The sequence below is a fragment of the Prionailurus viverrinus genome, chromosome B1 (genome assembly GCF_022837055.1).
Source record: "Prionailurus viverrinus isolate Anna chromosome B1, UM_Priviv_1.0, whole genome shotgun sequence".
NCBI classification, from domain to species: Eukaryota; Metazoa; Chordata; class Mammalia; order Carnivora; family Felidae; genus Prionailurus; species Prionailurus viverrinus.
Genome location: NC_062564.1, coordinates 48772863 through 48792931, shown reverse-complemented (window position 1 = coordinate 48792931; position 20069 = coordinate 48772863). Strand labels below are relative to the sequence as shown.

At 45.0% G+C, this 20069-nt stretch overlaps 1 protein-coding gene and 1 pseudogene across 7 annotated transcripts in view; both read right to left on the bottom strand.

Annotated features, from left to right (window-relative positions):
* Positions 1–20069, bottom strand: part of PTK2B (protein tyrosine kinase 2 beta) — a 132995-nt gene that overhangs the window by 53630 nt on the left and 59296 nt on the right. For 5 of the 7 annotated variants that reach the window (XM_047855493.1, XM_047855487.1, XM_047855489.1 and 2 more), the window contains exon 2: positions 14691–14931. In XM_047855493.1, coding sequence (XP_047711449.1) covers positions 14691–14894 — 204 coding nt within the window. In that variant the 5' untranslated portion in view covers positions 14895–14931. Of the gene's footprint in view, positions 1–14690; positions 14932–20069 lie in introns of those variants that run through there. The other 2 variants (XM_047855492.1, XM_047855490.1) reach the window with 2 other exon arrangements.
* On the bottom strand, positions 865–984 carry LOC125165101 (uncharacterized; annotated as a pseudogene).

The following is a 20069-nucleotide window of genomic DNA, read 5'->3' as shown; positions in this document are numbered from 1 at the left end:
TGGTTGGCACAGAGTAGGTCTCAATAAATGGTGACCATTATCATAATGGGCAGGCAGAGGAGAAGGGATAGGTATGGGATCAGAAGGGTCAAGCCAACTTGGGGAGCTGGATTAATTAACTCAAGAAATCTATAACTGAGATATAGATTTTGAGATCCTGTAGGTCACGATCTTGTGGTTTGTGAGTTTGAGCCCCACATGTGCTGTCAGCACAGAGCCTGCTTTGAATCCTCGGTCTCCCTCTCTCTCTGCCCCTCTCCCACTCGTGCGTGCGTTCTTTCTCTTTCTCTCTCTCTCTCTTTGTCTCTCTCTGTCTCTCTTGCTGTCTGCTCCTCCCTCGCTTGTGTGTGCGCTCTCTCAATAAATAAATAAATAAATAAATAAATGAACTTAAAAAAAAAGAATTAAAAAAATTTTTTTTCAGAGCCTAAAATGGAGTCCAAGCATGCCTAGGCCAGAGGGTCTTGAGATTCTCCGTGCCTGAGAGGGAACTGGCACCTTCGGAGACCCACCCCATGGTAGTGGCTAAGGGAAGAAGAGGGAGCCATGGTTGCCGGTATTCCAACAGCCATTTAGCTGTGTACAAGGAGCACAGGTGATTGAAGAAAATCGTTTCTGGCAAAGGGATCTGATGGTGTTTCCAAACCGAAGCCAGTTCTAGCAGCAGCAGGTGGCTAAAGTGTATAAATGAGCCTTGTAGGATGTCAGGTCATGGCCATGAAGAAGCTGGCTGGGAAGAAATAATGCAGAGAAAAGTGACTTCCTTCTGCTTGGAGCAAGCAGGCCATGAAGGGTTTTGTTCTCAGGGCAAAAGCTCACTATAGCAGGCTCCTTCCTTCCTCTTCCTGTCTGCCACACAGAGCCAGGAAGTAAAACCCCGAGAAAGTACAAAAAATCAGGTCAAAAAGGCAACAAGAGACCTTCTCTTTAAACTGATAAGAACAGATACTACACTTGATCTTAGCCAAAAGGCCGAGAAGCGATGAGAAAGGATTTCTCTTTAAATGACTCAAACAGAACATAAGAGGTGTCTCTGAGCAATAAAAATATTCTGTTAAAATAAGACCATTCTGTCAAATGTTTGGATGTACTAATAAACCACAAGGAAGGGCTCTTGATGTCCAATTGAAATTTGGGAGGAGTGAAGACCACTACAGATCAGTTAGGAAAGTATCAGGTGGATTTCACATACTTCTTTGAAAAATCACCCTACTAAAATAAGTCAAGGAATGATTTTTTTTTAAGTAGTCTTCATGCTCAGCACAGAGCCCTACCCGGGGCTTGAACTCACAACCCTAAGATCAAGACCTGAACTGAGATCAAGGGTTAGATGCTTAGCCAACTGAGCCACCCAGGGTGCTCTAAGGGATGATTTTTGTGATTCATTTGTAAGGATGTAGTGTGTGCCTCAACAGGAGGGGCTGGTCACACGGGTCACTTCAACACATTGGTGAAATTTTATTTCTCGCACAGGGTGATGGGTCCGGGGTGATCATTTCACCATAATGTTCCATAACTCACATCTGTGAGTCTCAATGGGTGCAGCTGGCATTTGGGGCCAGACGATTCTTGGTTGTGTGGTACCATTCAACACCCATGGCTGCAGCCTGAAAAATACTTTGCCTCATGCCCCAGTGTCACAATGTGAAAATCAAAAAAGGAGGCCCTTACATTGAAACACCTTCCAGGAAGCGTGGAACAACCCCCAGGGGGAACTGCTGACTCATCTCTTCAGTACCTGTTTTCTTCTGCACAGAGCAGTCATTACATAAGAGAGCCTCTCAATGATTCCTTTCCCTGCATTCAACAATTATGCATTGAGCCTGTGACACATATCGTCCCTGTTCCAAGTGCTATGGATGTATGTGGATGTAGCAGTGACAAGACAAAGTCCTTGCCCAGAGGAGCTCTCATCCCAGTTTGATACCAAAGAGATATACATGCTATATCAAGAATTGGAAACATGTTCATATCTTTGACTGAGTTCTATGCCTGGAAGCATGCTCTGGATTGAATGTCTATGTCACCTCCTAATCCATATGTTGAAGCCCTAATCCTCAATGTGATGGTATCTGGAGGTGGAACCTTTGGGAGGTAATTAGGTCATGAAGGAGAAGCCCTCATGAATGAGTTTAGTGCCCTTGTAAGAGCAACAAGAGAGAGATGAGATCTCTCTCTGCCATGTAAAGACACAGCAAGAAAGTGGCCAGGTCTGGAAGGAGGCCTTCACAAGAACGCAACTGCCATCTTGGATGTCCAGTCTCCAAAACTGTGATAAATAAATTTCCATTGTTTAAGCCTCCCCAGTCTGTGGTATTTTGTTGTAACAGCCAGAGCAGACTGGGACAAAGCATAAACTGCGGAAATGACTCAAAATACAGAGGGGCGCCAGGGTGGCTTGAGCATCCAACTCAGGTCATGATCTTGCGGTTCATGAGTTCTAATCCCCTGTTGGGCTTGCTGCTTTCAGCACAGAGCCCACTTACGATCTTCTGTCCCCCTTTCCCTCTGCCCCTCCCCTTCTCACACACACACACACTCTCCCTCTCAAAAATAAATAAACTTTAAAAAAATGACTCAAAATACAGAAATACCCTGTGTAAAAAGAAACTCACTGTAGAAATTTTTTAAATAGCAAAGTCCTCACAGCAAGCAGCCAATCTAAATAGTTTGAAAAGGGCCATGAAAATAATGGGAGGGCAGCACAAGGTTTATATGCTAGTTTTAAAAATTATCTAAAGAGATTGGAAAACTTTTGGAAAATGGTTCTATTGTAATAAATGGGAGGTATAGGATATGAAATCATATACAAAGAATGATAGTGCTAGGAGCTGAAACAAACAAATCCAGAATGAAATATATCAAAATGTGAACAGTGCTGTTTCGGGGTGGTGCATAGCCACACATATGTTTTTATTCTTCCAGGTTTCCTGTGTTTGAACTTTTGTATACAATGTGGTAGTTCAGAGGATGACCTCAGGAATAAGAAACTGTTTTATTTCTGATTTGCTTTATGAATTTGGACAAATTAACTTCTTTGCTCTGGATGCTTCATTTGTAAACTGTAAACATTTTCCTATATCATGGAGTTCTCTCGAGGAATAAATGAGATGATATAGGTAGAGAGAGAGCTTAGTGTAGTGCCTGTGCACAGTAGGGCTAAATAAAATGCTATTAGTCGTATTGGATGAACAGACATTCATTTTATAAACTGTTGGATACCATTTGCTAACATCGTGCTGAAGATTTTTGCATCTATGTTCATGAGAGATATTGGTCTGTTTCCAAGTTTCCCTTTCATGTATATCATTCATAAATTCATTTTATAATTGTAAAAAAACTCTTCAAAAATTATTGTTTTAGTTCAGCTGTTAAAACAGGCTTGGTTGTGCAGATTAGGCATTAAAAAAATCATATTCGAATGGTAAGAGCAGACATCATCTTTCAGCTTGAGACAAATGCCATAGTATATGCCTGTGTGTTTGGCTCATATGCTACCAAGTGTAGAACTCATACCCTATGTATAAGACCAACTTTTAAGAGACAAATAAACTCCTTGTAAAATATAAAACTCTAAAATTAAAATGCTGGCTAGCCAGTAAATTTCACAGAGCCAGAGAGAAGAAGGATGGCCAAAATTCACTCAAGACATGATGAAAATGAAGTTGAACAGATATTTTGCTTTCTAGATCCTAGAAAGCAGAGCTCACTGATGTAGCCACAAAAATATAATCTCTGATTCTACAGACACTCAAATATTCAAATGTTTATTAAGCTTGTAAATCTTAGGCTGGAATTTTGGAGCCTTAAGTAAATTTAGAGATTCCTTAATGTGACTCTGTTTTTAAGTGAAGAAAGTGAGGCCCAGGAAGGTCAAGTGACTTGTCCAAGAATATCCAGGGAATTCTACTTTGGGCCAGCTGAAATTCTATTACCCCTCCTACATGTTATTACTTATGAATGGCAATCTCTCTTCCAGTCAACTTCCTATTTGGTCTTTATATCAAGTGATCTGGAAGATTACTGATCTCATTTGAGTACTCTCTAGGCATCAGTTCATTCATTCATTCATTCATTCACAACATCTATTAATTGCCCACTCTGTGTTAGGCTCCACGTAGGTACTGGGGTATAATGGTGAGTAAGATACAGGCCTCCTATCTCCCAGAGGCCACCTCTGTTTCGAGATGGGCAAGAGGCAGTTACTGTCAAATTTAGATAGGGACAATGGGAGATGGCCATCTCCAGCCACCTGATGCCCACCCACACACTTCCTCTTCTCCTCTGCCTAATCTAGCCTTCTCCTGTCACCCCTTCATAGATCTTTTAAAAGTATTTTGTGAATTCCTAGACCCTATAACATGACTTCATACCCCAGGGCTTCCCACCATCTAAGTGATTCTGATCATCCTTCTCCAGGGAATGTTGACCCAGATGGGTATTCTGCAGGCAGAGGTTGAGTCCTTTGAGACAGTGACCAGTCTCAGCCCCTGAGATTCTAATTCAATGAATTTGGGATGCGACTTGGAAAACTGGTATTTAAAAACTCCCTGGTGACTCATATCATCTGCCTCATCTAGGAAGACCATTGTAGCGGATATATAAACCAATCTGCCAGCCCTATTTACAGCACTTCTTGGACATTTACTGCCACAGACCCAAGACATTACCCCCTGTACACATCAGATCAATCGGAAGCTCTCTCTTCCCCACTATAATTTGGAACTGAGACATGGAATTCTAGCCAGTAAATCTCTATTGGCTTTATAAATGGAATGTATCCATCTATCCATCATTAAACAACTACTCGTTAATTCATTCAGCAAATTGGGGAAACAAAAACAAGTCCCTCTCTCATGGAACTTATTTTGTACTGGGGGTGGTGTTAATACATATACTAATATCTCAGGTTCTGATAAGTACTAAGACAAACAAAGCAGATACAGTCATCAGAATGGGGATGGCCCACAAGTCCTCTCCGATAAGGGGGAATTTGAATGATCCCCAAAGGAAGTAAGGGAGGGAGGAGTGGCTTTCTTTGTGGGGCTAGAACCTTCCAGGCAAAGAAACCGTATCATACAGAGTCCCAAAGTGTGCAGCCCCAGTGTGCTTGGTGTGTTTTTGCAACTGTGAAGAGGCCTGTGGGTTGAGGTAGAGAGGACTGAGTGAAGTGACAGGAGGAAAGGCAGAGAGGGCTAGGCCAGGGCTTGGCAAACCTTTTCTGTAAAGGTCCCGGTTATTAATATTTTAGGCTTGAGGGCTATGTGGTCTCTATTGCAACTACTCAACTCTGCTGTTGCAGCTCAAAGGCAGCTATAGACAATATGTAAACAAGTGAGTGTGACTGTGTCCCAATAAAACTTTATTTAAAAAAATGGGTGGTGGGCCATATTTGGCCTGCAGGCCATGGCTTGCCAACATTGGTTGTCAGCCAAGGTAAGACCTTTGGATTTTATTTTCAGTGAGAAAAGTAGCCATTCATTGGACAGTTTAAAGGAGAGTAGTGAAAATAAATAAACATAAACAAACAAAAAATAAATAACAGAGAGAAGTGAAATGTTCTAACCTATATCTGAAATACATCTCTACAGCTGACTGATATTTTAAAGATTCACCATAGTCGCTTCTTGAAGAATGGACCATAGTGGGCTATGGGCAGAAACAGTTAGCAGGCAAGCACATCATTCCAGGTGACAGGTCGTGAGAAGGAAGTGGTCAGAACCCGGGTGTTCTGATGGTAGGGTTGACAGGATTTCCGGAAAGACTAAATACAGTGTGTGAGAGAAAGAAAGAATTCACAAATGCCTCTGAGGTCTACAGCCTGAGACACGATCAACGGAGAGAGCAGAGCTGCAGTTACTGGAGCTAGGAAAGACCGGAAGAGAAGCAGAGTTTGAGGAGGGGATTTGGGGTATGATCCTTCACGCTGAAGTCAGATGTCCAGTGGAGACAGCAAGGTGGACACCTGAGCTGGAGGCATGGGAGGAGATCATGGAGTCAGTGTTATAAATTTGGTCACCAATTTCAAGCTATATGGCTGGGTGAGATTCAGCCAAGGAACCAACCTATGGCATCCCATAGTGTGACAGTGTCATAAGAAACACCCTTCCAGGGCACAGGGTGGCCACAGGACATCCTGGACAGCGGTGGGGAAAGGTGGCATCAGTCCATGCTCTGTTGTCATTTCCCAACACCTAGGTTTCACTTCAGTGTGGGTGTGTAGATGTGTGCAAAGTGCTCACACTCACCTGTGTACTATATACATGAATCTGTGTACGCTGGAATGGGGGTACCACCAACAGACACTGTGATCCTAACTGATGGCTGCAATAGGTTGAATGATGACCCCAAAGAGATATGTCCAGTCCAGAATCTGGGAATATAACCTCATTTGGAAAAAGGGTCTTTGCAGATGTACTTAAGTTAAGGATCTCAAGCTCGGATCATTCTAGACTCCCTGGGCGGAACCTAAATTCAGTGACAAGTGTCTTTCCAAAAGACATACAGACAAGAGGTGCACAGAGGGGAGAAGAGGAGGGGATGTGAAGACAGAGGCAGAGATTGGAGTCCTGTAGTCCTAAGCCAAGGAAGCCTGGAGCCACAGAAGCTGGAAGAAGCCAGGGAAGAGTCTGCCTTTGAGTCCTGCCAGCCCTTTGATATGGGACTTCCAGCCTCCAGAATGGTGAGAGAGTACACATTTCTGTTTAATAAGCCCCTGGTTCTCTGGTAATTTGTTACCGCAGCCCTAGGAAACAAATACAACAGCTATACAAGTTCTGAGTTCTCAACACACCTAAGGGATAGTTTTTAAAAAGTGATCGAAGAACAAAATAATAAAAGTTAGCATAACTTATCACTCTGAGAGCATTCATTCTGATGTGACAAAAGCCTCTGTCTAACAGGGATGCTCGGCAATGCAACTGCCAGATTAAAAATAGAAACGTAAGCATAGGCACCTGACTGCTAATTTGTCGATATAATGAATGTAGGCATCCAGATAAATACAGAGAGGCTCAGAACTCTTCGTGCTTGCCTGGCGCTCGCCTCTGCAGGCGTCTGTGGGTGGGTGGGCTGGCCTGGTAAGCAAGTGCAGGAAATGGGGAGGGGATGCAGAAAGGAGGAGGTCCTTGTTCATGTGCCTTTTTTTATATCACTGTGAGAGTCTCTGTGGTAATGTTTTGTGGTCTCCTGGCTGAACCCTTTCCTCTCAGGTTTTCAGGGACTGTCCTTAAGTATGGTGCACTAGCCTTGCGTGGCTTTGTGTATTCTCCTTAGGGCAACCTTTCTTTCAGAAACAGCAACTTTCTGGGACAAGGATTTCCTCTTGCACTTCAACCTTGTGGTCTCACCCCCAGGGACATCTGAAGGAGGGCAGCGGGGCTTGCTCTGGGAACAAAGAACCTGAGACCATGAACTTTGGGGCTGGAGACACCTCCTCTGACCACATGGGGTTGCTGACCCTGTGCTGTAGTCCATTCAGGTTGATGTAACCGAGTACCGCAGACTGCAAATATTTATATCTCATGGTTCGAGATGTTGGTAGTCCAAGATCAAGGTGCCAGCAGATTCAGTTTTTGGTGAGAGCTCCCTCTCTGGTTCACAGATGTCTGGTTTCTCTCTGGGTCCTCACATGGCAGACAGAGCTCTGGTGTCTCTCCCTCTTCTTGAAAGGACACTAATCTCATCATGGGGGTCCCATCCTCATGATTTCATCTAGTCCTAATCACCTCCCCAAGGCCTCACCTCCTAATATCATCACTTTGGGGATTAGGGCTTCAACATATGAATTTGTGGGGTTGTGGGGGACACAAACGTTCAGTCCATAGTACCCAGTGTCTGGTTAAGTGACAGGTTTAAACTTGAAACTAACATGTGTAGGGCAGGGACACTGGGTCTCAATATCTGAAATGTATCCTTCTGGGAATATTCTTAAATGTATTTTATATACAATGACCACTGGATTTATAGGGGAGGTCAGTGAGTACAGAGCAGGTTACATTGGGGCCAGATTCTGCCTTGCTCACACACCAGGCAAGATGTGCTGCAGGCCAACCCTGCAGCCTAGAAGTCTTGCTGTGAGGGACGGGATGCAGCTAGACCAGGCAGAAGGGCAAATGCTGGCTTAGTCTCTGTTCTCCCCAGGGATGTAAATGTGGATTATTAGTAGACTGATGTTTCGGGACAAAACAAGGATAAATCTTGAACATGGCTTTTCAGCATGACAGAGGCTGGCCAAGGGAGAGGATTTTAGAGGTGTGGGCCCCCCCCCCCCCCCCGCCCAGCACTCTTGTGACCACACCATATTGCAGATAAGTACTTAATTTTCTGCTTGAGGCCCTCCTGTATGAGACACAGAAGTCCCATGATGAGCAGAAAAGCCTATGCAGAGAGCGGGTCAGCCGACATCAGGCAGAAAACACCATGAGCCAGCAAGTCAGTATGCCCGGCAAAGACAAGAGTGAATATGGCACTTACAAGTAGTGACCATATAATTTATCCTCCAAATCATGATGTTCTTGAGATTGGCAGGGGTACTGTTAATGATCATCTTTAGATAGTGTGTGTAAACCAGGACTATCTGACATAAATCAGGATGTAAGGTCAATCTACGCAGAAGAAGATGGGGTGGGGGGAGGAGAAAGGGGAAGGGAGGGAGAGAACAAGAGACGGAGAGAGAGAGAGGAGAGGAGAGGAAGGGAGAATGGGAATAAAAGAGAAGCTAGTAAGAGTCAAAGAGAGACGCCCTGTGTGGGCACGCCTGGGTGGCACTCTGCTAGTTGTTTACAAAGTGTTATCTTAACCTCTTTCCCAGACAAGCAAATTAGCATGTTAGAGAAATATATAATGATATAAGCCTCCACTTGCAACAGAGAGTCAGAGCTTCCAAACAAACAGAATTTCTCACGAATACCAAACAGAAGGGAAACGAAAACTCAAGAAGAGCAAAATACATTTCTCATTTGGCACTCACTCCCTTCCCTTCAACACCTGTCTGCTTTCTGCTGGATCCTAGGCTCAAGGGCCAGCACTTATTTACATAGCTTTTAACAGCCCAGAGAAAACATCAGGAGGCTATTGCATTCACATAGAAAGATGTTGAGAACAAGAAGGAAAACATGAAATCAGCAAGAGCACATGGCGGTAACTGTTTTGGAAATGTGCTACCACATGGACCATGCCAGGGTGATGCTCTGTTGTTTCTATTGGATCAGACACAGCTATGTGGGGGTGTCAGTGTTTCAGATGTGTTCTTATGGAAGGACAAGTGCTTGGCTAACTGAGCATGGGGAGGATGGTGAAAGAAGACAGGAGCTGGAAGTAGAAAAACCCGTCCAAGCACAAAGCCCCACTAGGGAAGGAGAGTGCAGGAAGAAGTCGGGAGCAGAGGGTGGGGGGGGCACTCCCCAAGAGTCTCAGGCAGGAAACCTGGGTCTGGATCTGTATGCAACTGTACACAGTGTCCACAAACGGGTTCTGAAGAGCAAAGCTGTTCCTTGATGTTTAGACCAAACTCTTTTGTATTTTAAAACGCTCTCACAGACCCTCTTTCTTCCTATCAGAGCACTTGCCTCCATTTGTCAAGGTTCATTGACTAGTGTGAGTCGATGTCAGGCTCACCCTTGACCTAGAAGCCCCATGAAAGCAGGGGGTGCATCTGTTTTGCAGTATGATGATACTCCCAGGCCGTAACTAGCATGGTGCCAGGTGCATGGGGTATTCCACAAATATTTGTGGAATGAACCAAGACATTGTTTAAGACTCTTTCATTAATGATCTCGCCCATAGCCATGTCTCCAACCACCACCCAGAGGCTGACAACACTCAACTGTTCATCTTCAGTCCCATTCTCTCCTCCAGAATTGTGAATCAAAAAGTCTGCTCCACATTTTCATGTGAAAATGTTAGAGCATCTCAACTGCACTTGACAGGTCCCAAACTTAACTTGTGAGCTGCTTCCTCTCCAACCAGTTTTTCCTCAAATATTTTTTATCTTAGGGAGTGGGACCCTCTTCACCTGAACCAGGGCTGCCACCTTCATCTTCTTCATTCCTGCATCTCCTGTCCATCCGCAAAACCTTTCATTCATATCTCCTAAATTCTCTAGATAGTAATAATTTATTTCCATAGATCATGATGGTTAACAGTGCAGGCTGAGGAGATGTGGTGACTGGGTTTGAAAACAGGCTCCGCTACTTGCTAGCAATTTGCTTAACTACTCGGCACCTTGTTTCCTTATATACAAAATGGAGATAATAATAGTATGTGCTTCATAGAGTTCCTTTGAGATAAGTTCCTTTGAGTAAGATAATACATATGATGTCCTTTCAAAAGTGTTAGCTGCTATCATCACCACCACAATTATAATCATCACCACCATCATCACCATCATCATCAACACTATCATCATCACCACCATCACCTCAATGTCATCACCGCAACCATCACCACCACCATCACCACCACCACCATTACCATCAACATATCGTCACCATGACTGTCATCATTGTTACCTTAATGGCTATACTCCTAATCTAAGTTATCATCATCTCTCCTATGGGTCACTTCAATAGCCACCTAACATCTCCCCACAACCATTCTTGCCTTCTTCCAACATATTTTCCACTATGTAACTCAAGTGATCTTTTAAAAATGCAATCTCATGCCATTCATAGGTTTAAACTACTAAATCAGTGGCTTCACACAAAAGATGAGATGAAACCAAAAAATTTTAGCATAGTTTAAATAGCCAACCTTGGACATCTCTTAGCCTCAAACCTGCCATATACCTTCCCACTTCAGGACCTTCCAGGTCCTGTCTACCTGAATCAGAGATGGTGTTCTTGATACCTCCCTCTTCTTCATTCTTGTGTCTCCTATCCTCTGCTGATATATCTGTGCTGGAAATATGCTGTTCCCTCTGCCGATAACACTGTTCCTCTTGCCTTCTCCTCTTTCCTTCCCTCCACGGTCAAAACCCCTCTGAAATATTGGTTATACTCACTGTCTCCACTCTCCCATTAACTTCACAATGGCTTCTGCCTCCCTCTTTCCACTGAAATTGCCCAGCAAAAGAACATGGCCACTGTTACTGAAGCCAATGAACTTATTTTTAGCCTTATCTGACTTGACCTTTCTGAGTGTCTGAGATTGCTAACCACTCTTTCCTCAAAGTTTCCTCCACCTTTGTATCCCCTGCCTAATCTCTTGGTTCTCTTCATCTTTCTCTGGATAATTCTTCTTTTTCCTTCATCTAACCCTTTTTCTCTATCAGCCTCTTAGAAGTTGCTTTCCCAGGGTTTCCTGATTATAACTCTTCCTCATTTGCTCTACTCACTCTCTGTGGGTGATCCCATCCATTCACATCATACTCATTGCATTATGACTCCAAAATCCTTCTCTCTGGGTCCTTCCTCCCTCCTCAGCTCCAGGCCCATGTTCCTCCATGGGGGCATTTCATAAACACTTCAAACACAACACATATAAAGCTGAAATCTCAGAACATAACCTTCCTGTCTCTGTTGGTATCTCAATGAAAGGCTCTGACACCTATTCAGTTAACCAAGCAAACGCATGAGTCATTCTTGTCTCCTTCCTTTCTCTCCCTCCCTACATCCAGTTAATCATCAAATTCTCTTAACTCTGCCTCCTTAGATGTACTCAGATGTGTTGACTTGTCTTTGCTCCAATGCCACTCCCTTAGTTCAGGCCCTCATCATTTCCCACTTACACTATGGCCACAGCTCCCTAATCCATGTCCCCAGCCTTTCCTCTCTCCTGCCCTTTTTGTGTTGCTATCAGAGTTGAGGGAAAACATATCCCCAAATTATTTTCCAGAGAACTAGTGGCCCACCTTTTAAAGGAAGGGTTTCTTAGGCAAATAAGAAATGACTTAGTTAAGAAAACATCTCCTCTGTGGCCCTTTTTTAGTGATTTACCACACATATCAGCATATTTAAGGTTCTGGGAAGTCCTGTCACAAAGAATCTATTTGGAATTGTTTAACCAAGCATTTCCCAGACTTCTTTGACCATAAAACCCCTTCTCCTGGACATACTTCTTAACATCTTGCAGGATATTATATACTGTTCGAAAACACCAATCTGGCCATTTTACTTCTCTCTTTGAAAATAGGACAGGGAAGTGAATAAACATTAAAAGAAGACAATTTGAACTTTATTCTATGAGCAATTAAAAATCCTGGGACTTCTGAGTGGGGGAAATGACCTAATATTCACTTAATCAGTAGCTTCCAATGATCGAGCTCCTACTGTCTGATAGGTTTTTCTCATCTACCACTTCAGTTCTTACAAGACTAAGGTGGGCATAATCCCCAAGTGAGGAGACTGAAGTCAGGTTGGTTAAGTATTGGGTCTAAGGTCATATAACCTATAAAGGTGGAGTCGTCTCTGGCTCAAGGTCTAGTTGGCTTAAAAAAATTTTTTTTTTAATGTTTTATTTTTGAGACAGAGAGAGACAGAGCATGAGCAGGGGAGGGACAGAGAGAGACGGAGACACAGAATCCAAAGCAAGCTCCAGGCTCTGAGGCATCAGCACAGAGCTCAACGTGGGGCTCGAACTCACAAACCACGAGATCATGACCTGAGCCAAAGTCGGATGCTCAACCGACTGAGCCACCCAGGCGCCCCAAACTGGCTTTAAAGCCATGGCTGTTTGCAATAAGCAGGTGCCATTTTGCCTGCAGGGCAGATTGGAAATAGGCAAATCTAAGGCTTGGACATAAATTCCTAGAAGGCCATCACTTCTTTCTTTGTTCTTCTTTACCTTTGCTTTCACACCCAGATAATGCTTTGAGTACTAGCCATTCTTCTTAGGCTTGGGTCCCATTTTCTTTTCTATAGTCCCACTATATATATATATATATATATATATATATATTTTTTTTTTTTTTTTTTTTTTTTTTTTTTTTTTCCTTATGCACTCAGCACATCATCAGCTCCAGGATAGCTCCTCTCTTGCTTAAAAACTTTGTGTTTCTCCCTAGTGCCTGTCCAGGTCCAAATTTCTCAGCTTGACATTCTAAGCCCTCCCTTAACTGCCATCAACTTTCCTTTCTGACCTTAACTTTGACACTTTTCAAAATATTACACATATTACCCCAACTGAACTACTCACTATTTAGCAGCCTTCCTGCTTTTGTTCTTGCTCTTCCCTACTGTCGGAAAGTACCTATCTTTTGGTGTCCCTTTTCACTATAACTCCATAGAACAAGTCCTAATCTAGACCAATCAGATGCTCTTAGGTTTTCAGCATAAAGGGCAAGGAGGTGCCCCACCCCCTCCAAACTCAGAGGGCAGGTTAACTTCTGAAAATTAAACTAGTAAAACCCACAGTGGATGACATCAGCCAACTGCAAAGATAATATACCCAAAGGAAGTCTCAAGAAGCAGGTAGTTAAGGAGATATGAAAACATCTCCCTGGAAGAAGGTACCCAGCGCTTATTCTGAGGGCACAACACTACCTACATTTCTGGAACCATAAGATGAGCAAACAAGGCACTTTCAAATCAGTTACAGGGAGCACAGGGAATAACTGAACCGTGATCAACTGTGCTAACTGGCCAAGGCAGTGACTCAATCAATTACATTCTGCTCTGGTGTATTGAAACATAGCTTGTGCTGTAATAGACAGAAGGCAGGTAAGGAGAAAAATTTGGAGTGGCTGCTTCCAGCACCAACTAGAAGAGACACTGAGTTTGGGGGATACTGACTTTTGGGACAGGGGAAGGATCGGGGATGAAGGGATTGGAAAGAGTTCATCCAGCTTTCTCAAAGCTGGTTAGTTTTCCCCAAAGTCCTGTGTTTCCTTTGTTCAAATGACAAACCCACCAAGGCACCTTTTGAAAACCAATCTGGCTTTCTTTTGCATCATCAGAAAGGGATACACTGGGCAGTGAAAAGGGATATCCTCAGTGTATCTATCTCATGGGGTTCTTGGGAGGATTCAATGAGATAATGTGTGTTGAGGGATGGATATAGGCTGTACAAAGTAATTGTTCTATAAATGCATGTGTTTAAAATTAGTGTACTGTAGGTCTGCCTTTGACGACAAGTTCTTATACATCTGCTTAAGGTAAACTGGCTTCCTGGCATCTAGGTGCCTGGATGATGGTGGGCACCCACACCTGCAAAACAGGCTCCATGACCCTGGATGAGAATGAGCCAATTGAAGCCTTGTCTTGGAAAGGGCCTGACAACCATCCAGCTGGTCTAGGGCATCTGTAGTTCATTATTATCCTCCAACCTCCTTTCTCTAAGCGCTAAGCATATGTCTTACACCATTTTTGTTCAATTTTCAATGTCATCACTTGCATGTATCTCTAACCCCAATTCTGTCAGAGTGTATACTCCTTGAGGATGGAGGCTCTTATGTCCCTTGCAGGGCTTCAAATGTGATATATCTTCAATAAGTTGAAATGAGATGAATTAAAGATAAGGCAAATGATCTTGGGTTCAAATGAAGACTATAAAATCTGTCCCCCCAGTGAACTTGGTTGCAGACCCCCAGGGAGGGGAGCTGGTGCTACAGGCTGAGAGTGTCTCTCCTGGTGTCCCCATCCCAGAGAGTGGACACAGGAGAGCCTGCTAGGCTGAAGGAGGGCTGTTCAGCTGCCCCAGAAGGGGACAGACAGACCAGAGGCAGACGATTGGATAGAGCCCGCCACACTTACCTGGATCTCTGTCTGCACAGTGCATTTAACCAACTTGAAGTTCTTCCCGGTGTTGAAGCTGTTACTATAGAAGCACACCTTGAGGATCCGCACGTCTTCCTTTTCCACATCTACTGGCACCACCACCATGGGCTCTGGGGGGCCTTCAGGCCGACGTAACGTGCCCACCTTCACTCGGCTCAGGGGCTCGGACACCCCAGACATTCTCTCAGGCGGCAGCTAGGACCGGCGCATCTCAGTCCTGTGGAGACAGCAGAGGGACAGCCCCGAAATGAGTCCGAGTAGGCCCCCATGCCTCATGCCCCAGGGACGGCACCCACCAAGCTCCAGGACCCAGCAAACCACACTTGCTCCCATTCTCAAAAACTCCCCTTAAAGGCATCCAGCTTTATTGACTGGGGGAAGCTGAAACACAAAGGAGCAGTTTGCATCAACATCCGGGTATAAAACCCCGGGACCTTGAGTTCCCGGGCTGAGAGCATTCTTTTCTAGAAGCCCCTCTCTCCATCACATTTCTCCTCCCACACTGACTCCAGGCAAGAGGCCCACATTTTGCAAGCGCAGCTGCGGGAGGAGGCGGCCACAGCATGGTTCCAAGGCACAGCTGAGCAGAAAAAGCAAAGAGCGAGACAGTAGAAAATAGCAGGAGAGAAACAGGGACAAGAGAAGAAGCAGAATCGGAGAATGGGTGGCCCGGAGGGAGCCTCAATGGAGAAGGCAGGAAAGGGCCCAGGTGGGGGGCCCGTCCATGAGCTGATGGCATTGTCTGCCCCCACCCGCAGCTGCCAACCCGAACTTCCTGGGCAGGAGGCCTCAGTCCCACAGGAACTCATCATACAGCACATGGTTCATTGCACACAGGAGAATTCAAGAGGAATAGCACTCCCACAGTTCAATGTGGGAGGTCCTCTGCCAGGTGGAAGAGGACTGGGCTGGGACCCTAGAAGATCCAGCCCAGTTTGGATGACAGTTTGGTCAACACTTCCATAGACTGTGAGAATCCTAGGAATCTTGAGCTCTCTCTGAGTCCCTGCAAAATAGCTCCTGTCCTCTTGATCCAACACAACCCTATAGGGTTTACTTCTCATTGTTCTAAAGCAGGAACACCCCAAGGAAACAATGCAAGTTTTATCTGCAGGCTGGTGGTATCAACCTTGGCTCCACATTAGGATCCCCTGGGAAGCTTTTAAGAAAGCCTAAATCCGGCTCTGTGCCCAGAGATGGCCACTGAGTTGGCCTGTGGAGAGACCTGGCATTTTTAAGTTTCCAAGGATTTTTCTAACATTTAGCCTGGGCCGGGAGCCACCTTTCTTGACTAACCTTAGCTCTCATTCTGAACTAATTCTTACAGAAAAATTATCTCCCCTCTAACAAGACACTGTAATTCTCGGGGGACGTTTTTAGACCAGCAGTTGGGGGCAAAAGAATGGAACTGGCAACGTGAAAACACAAATGTGGAGGCAAGATTTTAGAAGCGGAACCAAAGTCATGGTAATCCATTCACACAGTGCTGGACACTAGCAGGGAAGATGTTGACAGTCATTGGCTTCAAGGACTTGTCCCTTGTAGCCAGTGTGTATCATGAGGGCACGAAGGAGATGCTGTGAGGACGAGGGAAAAGCAGGGCATGTCCCTTCCATCAGGGGTGGCCAGACAATGGGCAGAACACCAGTCTCAGTCCTCAAGGGCAGCCAGAATTTGAGACAAGACAGAAGGAGAAAAGAATATCCAGTCTCCTTTATTTTAGAGGCTAGTATGTATATTCTAGAAGTATCCATGCCATTTTCCTTTTTTTAAATTTTATTTATTTATACTTTTGAGAGAGAGGGAGAGAGAATGAGAGTGGGGGGGCGGGAACAGAGAGCCAGGGGATGGAGGATATGAAGCTGTGGGACAGAGCGCGGGGCTCAAACTCATGAACCATGAGATCATGACCTGAACTGAAGTCAGATGCTTTACCGACTGAGCCACCCAGGTGTCCCTGTGCTATTTTTCAATAAATATCCACTGAACATGTCCTGTGTGCCAATACTCTGGTATGTGCTGTGCATGAACCTCCATTTCCTCCATACTTTCAACAAGGTGTCCATAGGAAATAGCTTGAGAGGCAACCCTGGGAAGCCCTTTGAGGGAGTGGGAAATGCATGGTAGGGAAGGGAAGACAGCCAAAGGAGGGTTGTCAATGGAGGTGTCACTAAGGCAGCTGCAGTGCAGTCCTGCTGGGGACTCTGGGAGCTGGGACATGCTGCAGACGTGCTGTGGACCTGCTCCACCAACGGAGGGGCAGGGAGGAGGATTGGGGGTATTTATACACCTTTTCTTTCTTTTTTTTTTTTAATATATGAAATTTATTGTCAAATTGGTTTCCATACAACACCCAGTGCTCATCCCAAAAGATGCCCTCTTCAATACTCATCATCCACCCTCCCCTCCCTCCCATCCCCCATCAACCCTCAGTTTGTTCTCAGTTTTTAAGAGTCTCTTATGGTTTGGTTCTCTTCCACTCTAACCTCTTTTTTTTTTATATACACCTTTTCTTACAGACATCATTCCTAGCATTGCCAGCCAGTTCTACACAAGGGCAGAACGGACTCGGGAGCCAGAGAAAGTCGCAGGCAAAAAGATGCAAATGTTGGTAGGCAGAAGTAAGCAGGAGAATACTGGAATGTCAAGGCCCAAGGGGCTATTAGATGGGACAATGACAGATCTGCTACAGGATATGAAGAGGAGGGAAGGTGTGCCCCTAAAGAGCATACACTCTAGTCATGGAGACACACACACACACACACACACACACAGCACTAGGCATACACATAACAGGTCCCAGATTCAGGAAATGCTGTGTCTATTTAGCCAGGGGCCCCATGACCACTGGGTATCTATTCGTACAGACTAGTGTTCAGGCAGGGGCTTCATGATGCAGTTTTGTAAAATAGGTGTTGGGGTAAGAAGGAAATGGAGTGGCACACGGCGTCCATCCCTGCGGACTGGATGGAAGTCAAAGGGCCTGTATTCCAGAAGCCATTTGGAAACTAGGGGCACAATCAGTGCTGTCATGTTGCCTAGTGGGGACATGGATTCCGGGCTGGGGAGAAGGGCTACGCCCACATCTGTAGGTCACAACGCCTGGCTTCCAGGCATCCACGATGAAGGGGGTGGGCTGCCTTTCAGGAGATGCCCCCTGGCCCAGACAGCACTCTCATCCAAAGGGTGCTGGTGCCAGTGAGCACACAGGGGATGCCCCAGGGACTCCCTGCAACATGGGGGAAGAATTGGAGAGAGAATAGCCAAGTAGAAATAGCATGTCAGTAAAATGCAAAAGATCTGGTGCAACCTGGGCACCCCCATTTTCACATATTCTGTGAGCCATTGGCTGAAGTTAAGAGTGAAGCAGAGGAGCCCTTTCTGACAGGCAGAATGAGGGGCAGAGATAGAGCAGGTAAGTTAGAAATCTTTGCATGAGACAGAGGCCAGGACAAGTCTGGCGGTGGGTGGTGGGGGGAGGTGCTTGGTGAGGAAGGGATTAGACCGCCATGGCTCAGGTCATGGTCTCCTTGGTTGTGAGCTCGAGCCCCGCCTCGGGCTCTGTGTGACAGCTCAGAGTCTGGAGCCTGCTCTGCATTCTGTGTCTTTGGCTCCCTCTGCCCCTCCCCCACTTGTGCTCTGTCTCTCTCTTTCTCAAAACTAATAAATGAACATTAAAAAAAATCAAACGTATGCAGCTGCCATCAGTCAATGAAATGTGGTGCTTTTAAATTGGAGCAGCCAAGAGGCTGGAAGCATGTGATCAGGACACGGAGCAAAAGGAACTCTCGTTCATTGTTGGTGCAAACTTTGGAAGACAGTTGGACGGTTTCTTACAAAACTAAACATATTCTTACCATACGATCCAGCAATAGTGCTCCTTAGTATTTACCCAAAGGAGTTGAAAACTTATGTCCACACAAAAACCTACACATGGATGTTTATAGCAGCTTTATTCATAACACCAAAACTCAGAAGCAACCAAGATGGCCTTCAGTAGGTGAATGGGTAAATAATCTGTGGTACATCCAGACGATGGGATATTATTCAGTGCTAAAAAGATAGGCTCTATCAAGCCACAAGGAGACGGGGAGGAAACTTAAATGCATCTAACTGAAAGAAGCCCATCTGAAAAGGGTACACGCTGTTTGATTTCCGCTATATGCCATTCTGCAAAAGGCAAAACTACAGAGACAGTAGAAAGATCAGTGGCCGCCAGGGGCTGGGGGAAAGAAGAGATGTACAGGCGGAATACAGAGGATTTTTAAGGCACTGCAGATACTCTGTGTAATATTATAATGATGGCTATCTACCATTAAACATTTGTCCAAACTCATGGAGTGTATAACGTCAAGAGTGAACCCTAACGTAAATTATGGATGCCGGGGGTGGCGGTGATGTGAAGCCTGTTGTAGTAAATGTACCACTCTGGTGGGGGGACAGCCATATTGGGGGAGGCTGTGCATGAGTGTGGATGGGGGTATATGGGAAATCCCTGCCCCTTCCTCTCAGTTTTGCTGTGAACATAAAACCGTGCCAAAAAAAATAATAATAACAAAGTCTATTCAGAAAAAAATGGAATGATGAGAAACCACAGCTGGATAGTTGACCCCCATTACCCAGGCTGACTGGGCAGCGACCAGCCCGTTCAGGAGCCAGCCTCCACCTCTGCCCTGAGCAAAGAGAAACATTCATAGTCTACATCTGACTGAACACAGCCCACCCAGACTGATGCATTGGCCACCACCAACATGCCTCGAGGACCCTGGTTTCTTATCTTCATCAGTTTTTCCAGGCCTTTGGTTTAGGAGCCATCATTTCTAGTGGTCAACATGGCTCTTGTTGAAATGCTTCTGCAAAACCATTTCAGTCACTCAGGATCTACTTCTCCCTTCAACTGGAGCTCCTGCAGGTCTGCCTTTAATCCTTTGCAGCAGTATCCTCCAGATATTTATTCCAAGAATGTAAGTGCTTTATACTTAAGCATCTCCTTGGAGATGGGCATGGATGAGTATGCCCATTTTACAGATGAGAAAACATAAGAAATTTTTAAGCCATCTGGTCAAGGATTCCTGCTTGTTGAGTAGCAAACTTGGATCCCAGAGCAGATCTGAATTCAAGTACAAAGTTTTTTGCACTTTCCCATTTGCCTTTGAAAAAGGTAGTATCTCTTGATTTTACTGACGTTGGCACAAACTCCATGTGAGGAGGAATGTGTCAACTTGGCATTGAATATCCTCAGTCTGTGAAGGATCCTGAGGTCCTCCAGCTTAGGGAGCATCACCTCCCCAAGCTTGGTCTCAGTTGTGAGAGTCCCCGGAGGGGACTCACGTGTTTGGTCAAAAGACGCAGGCC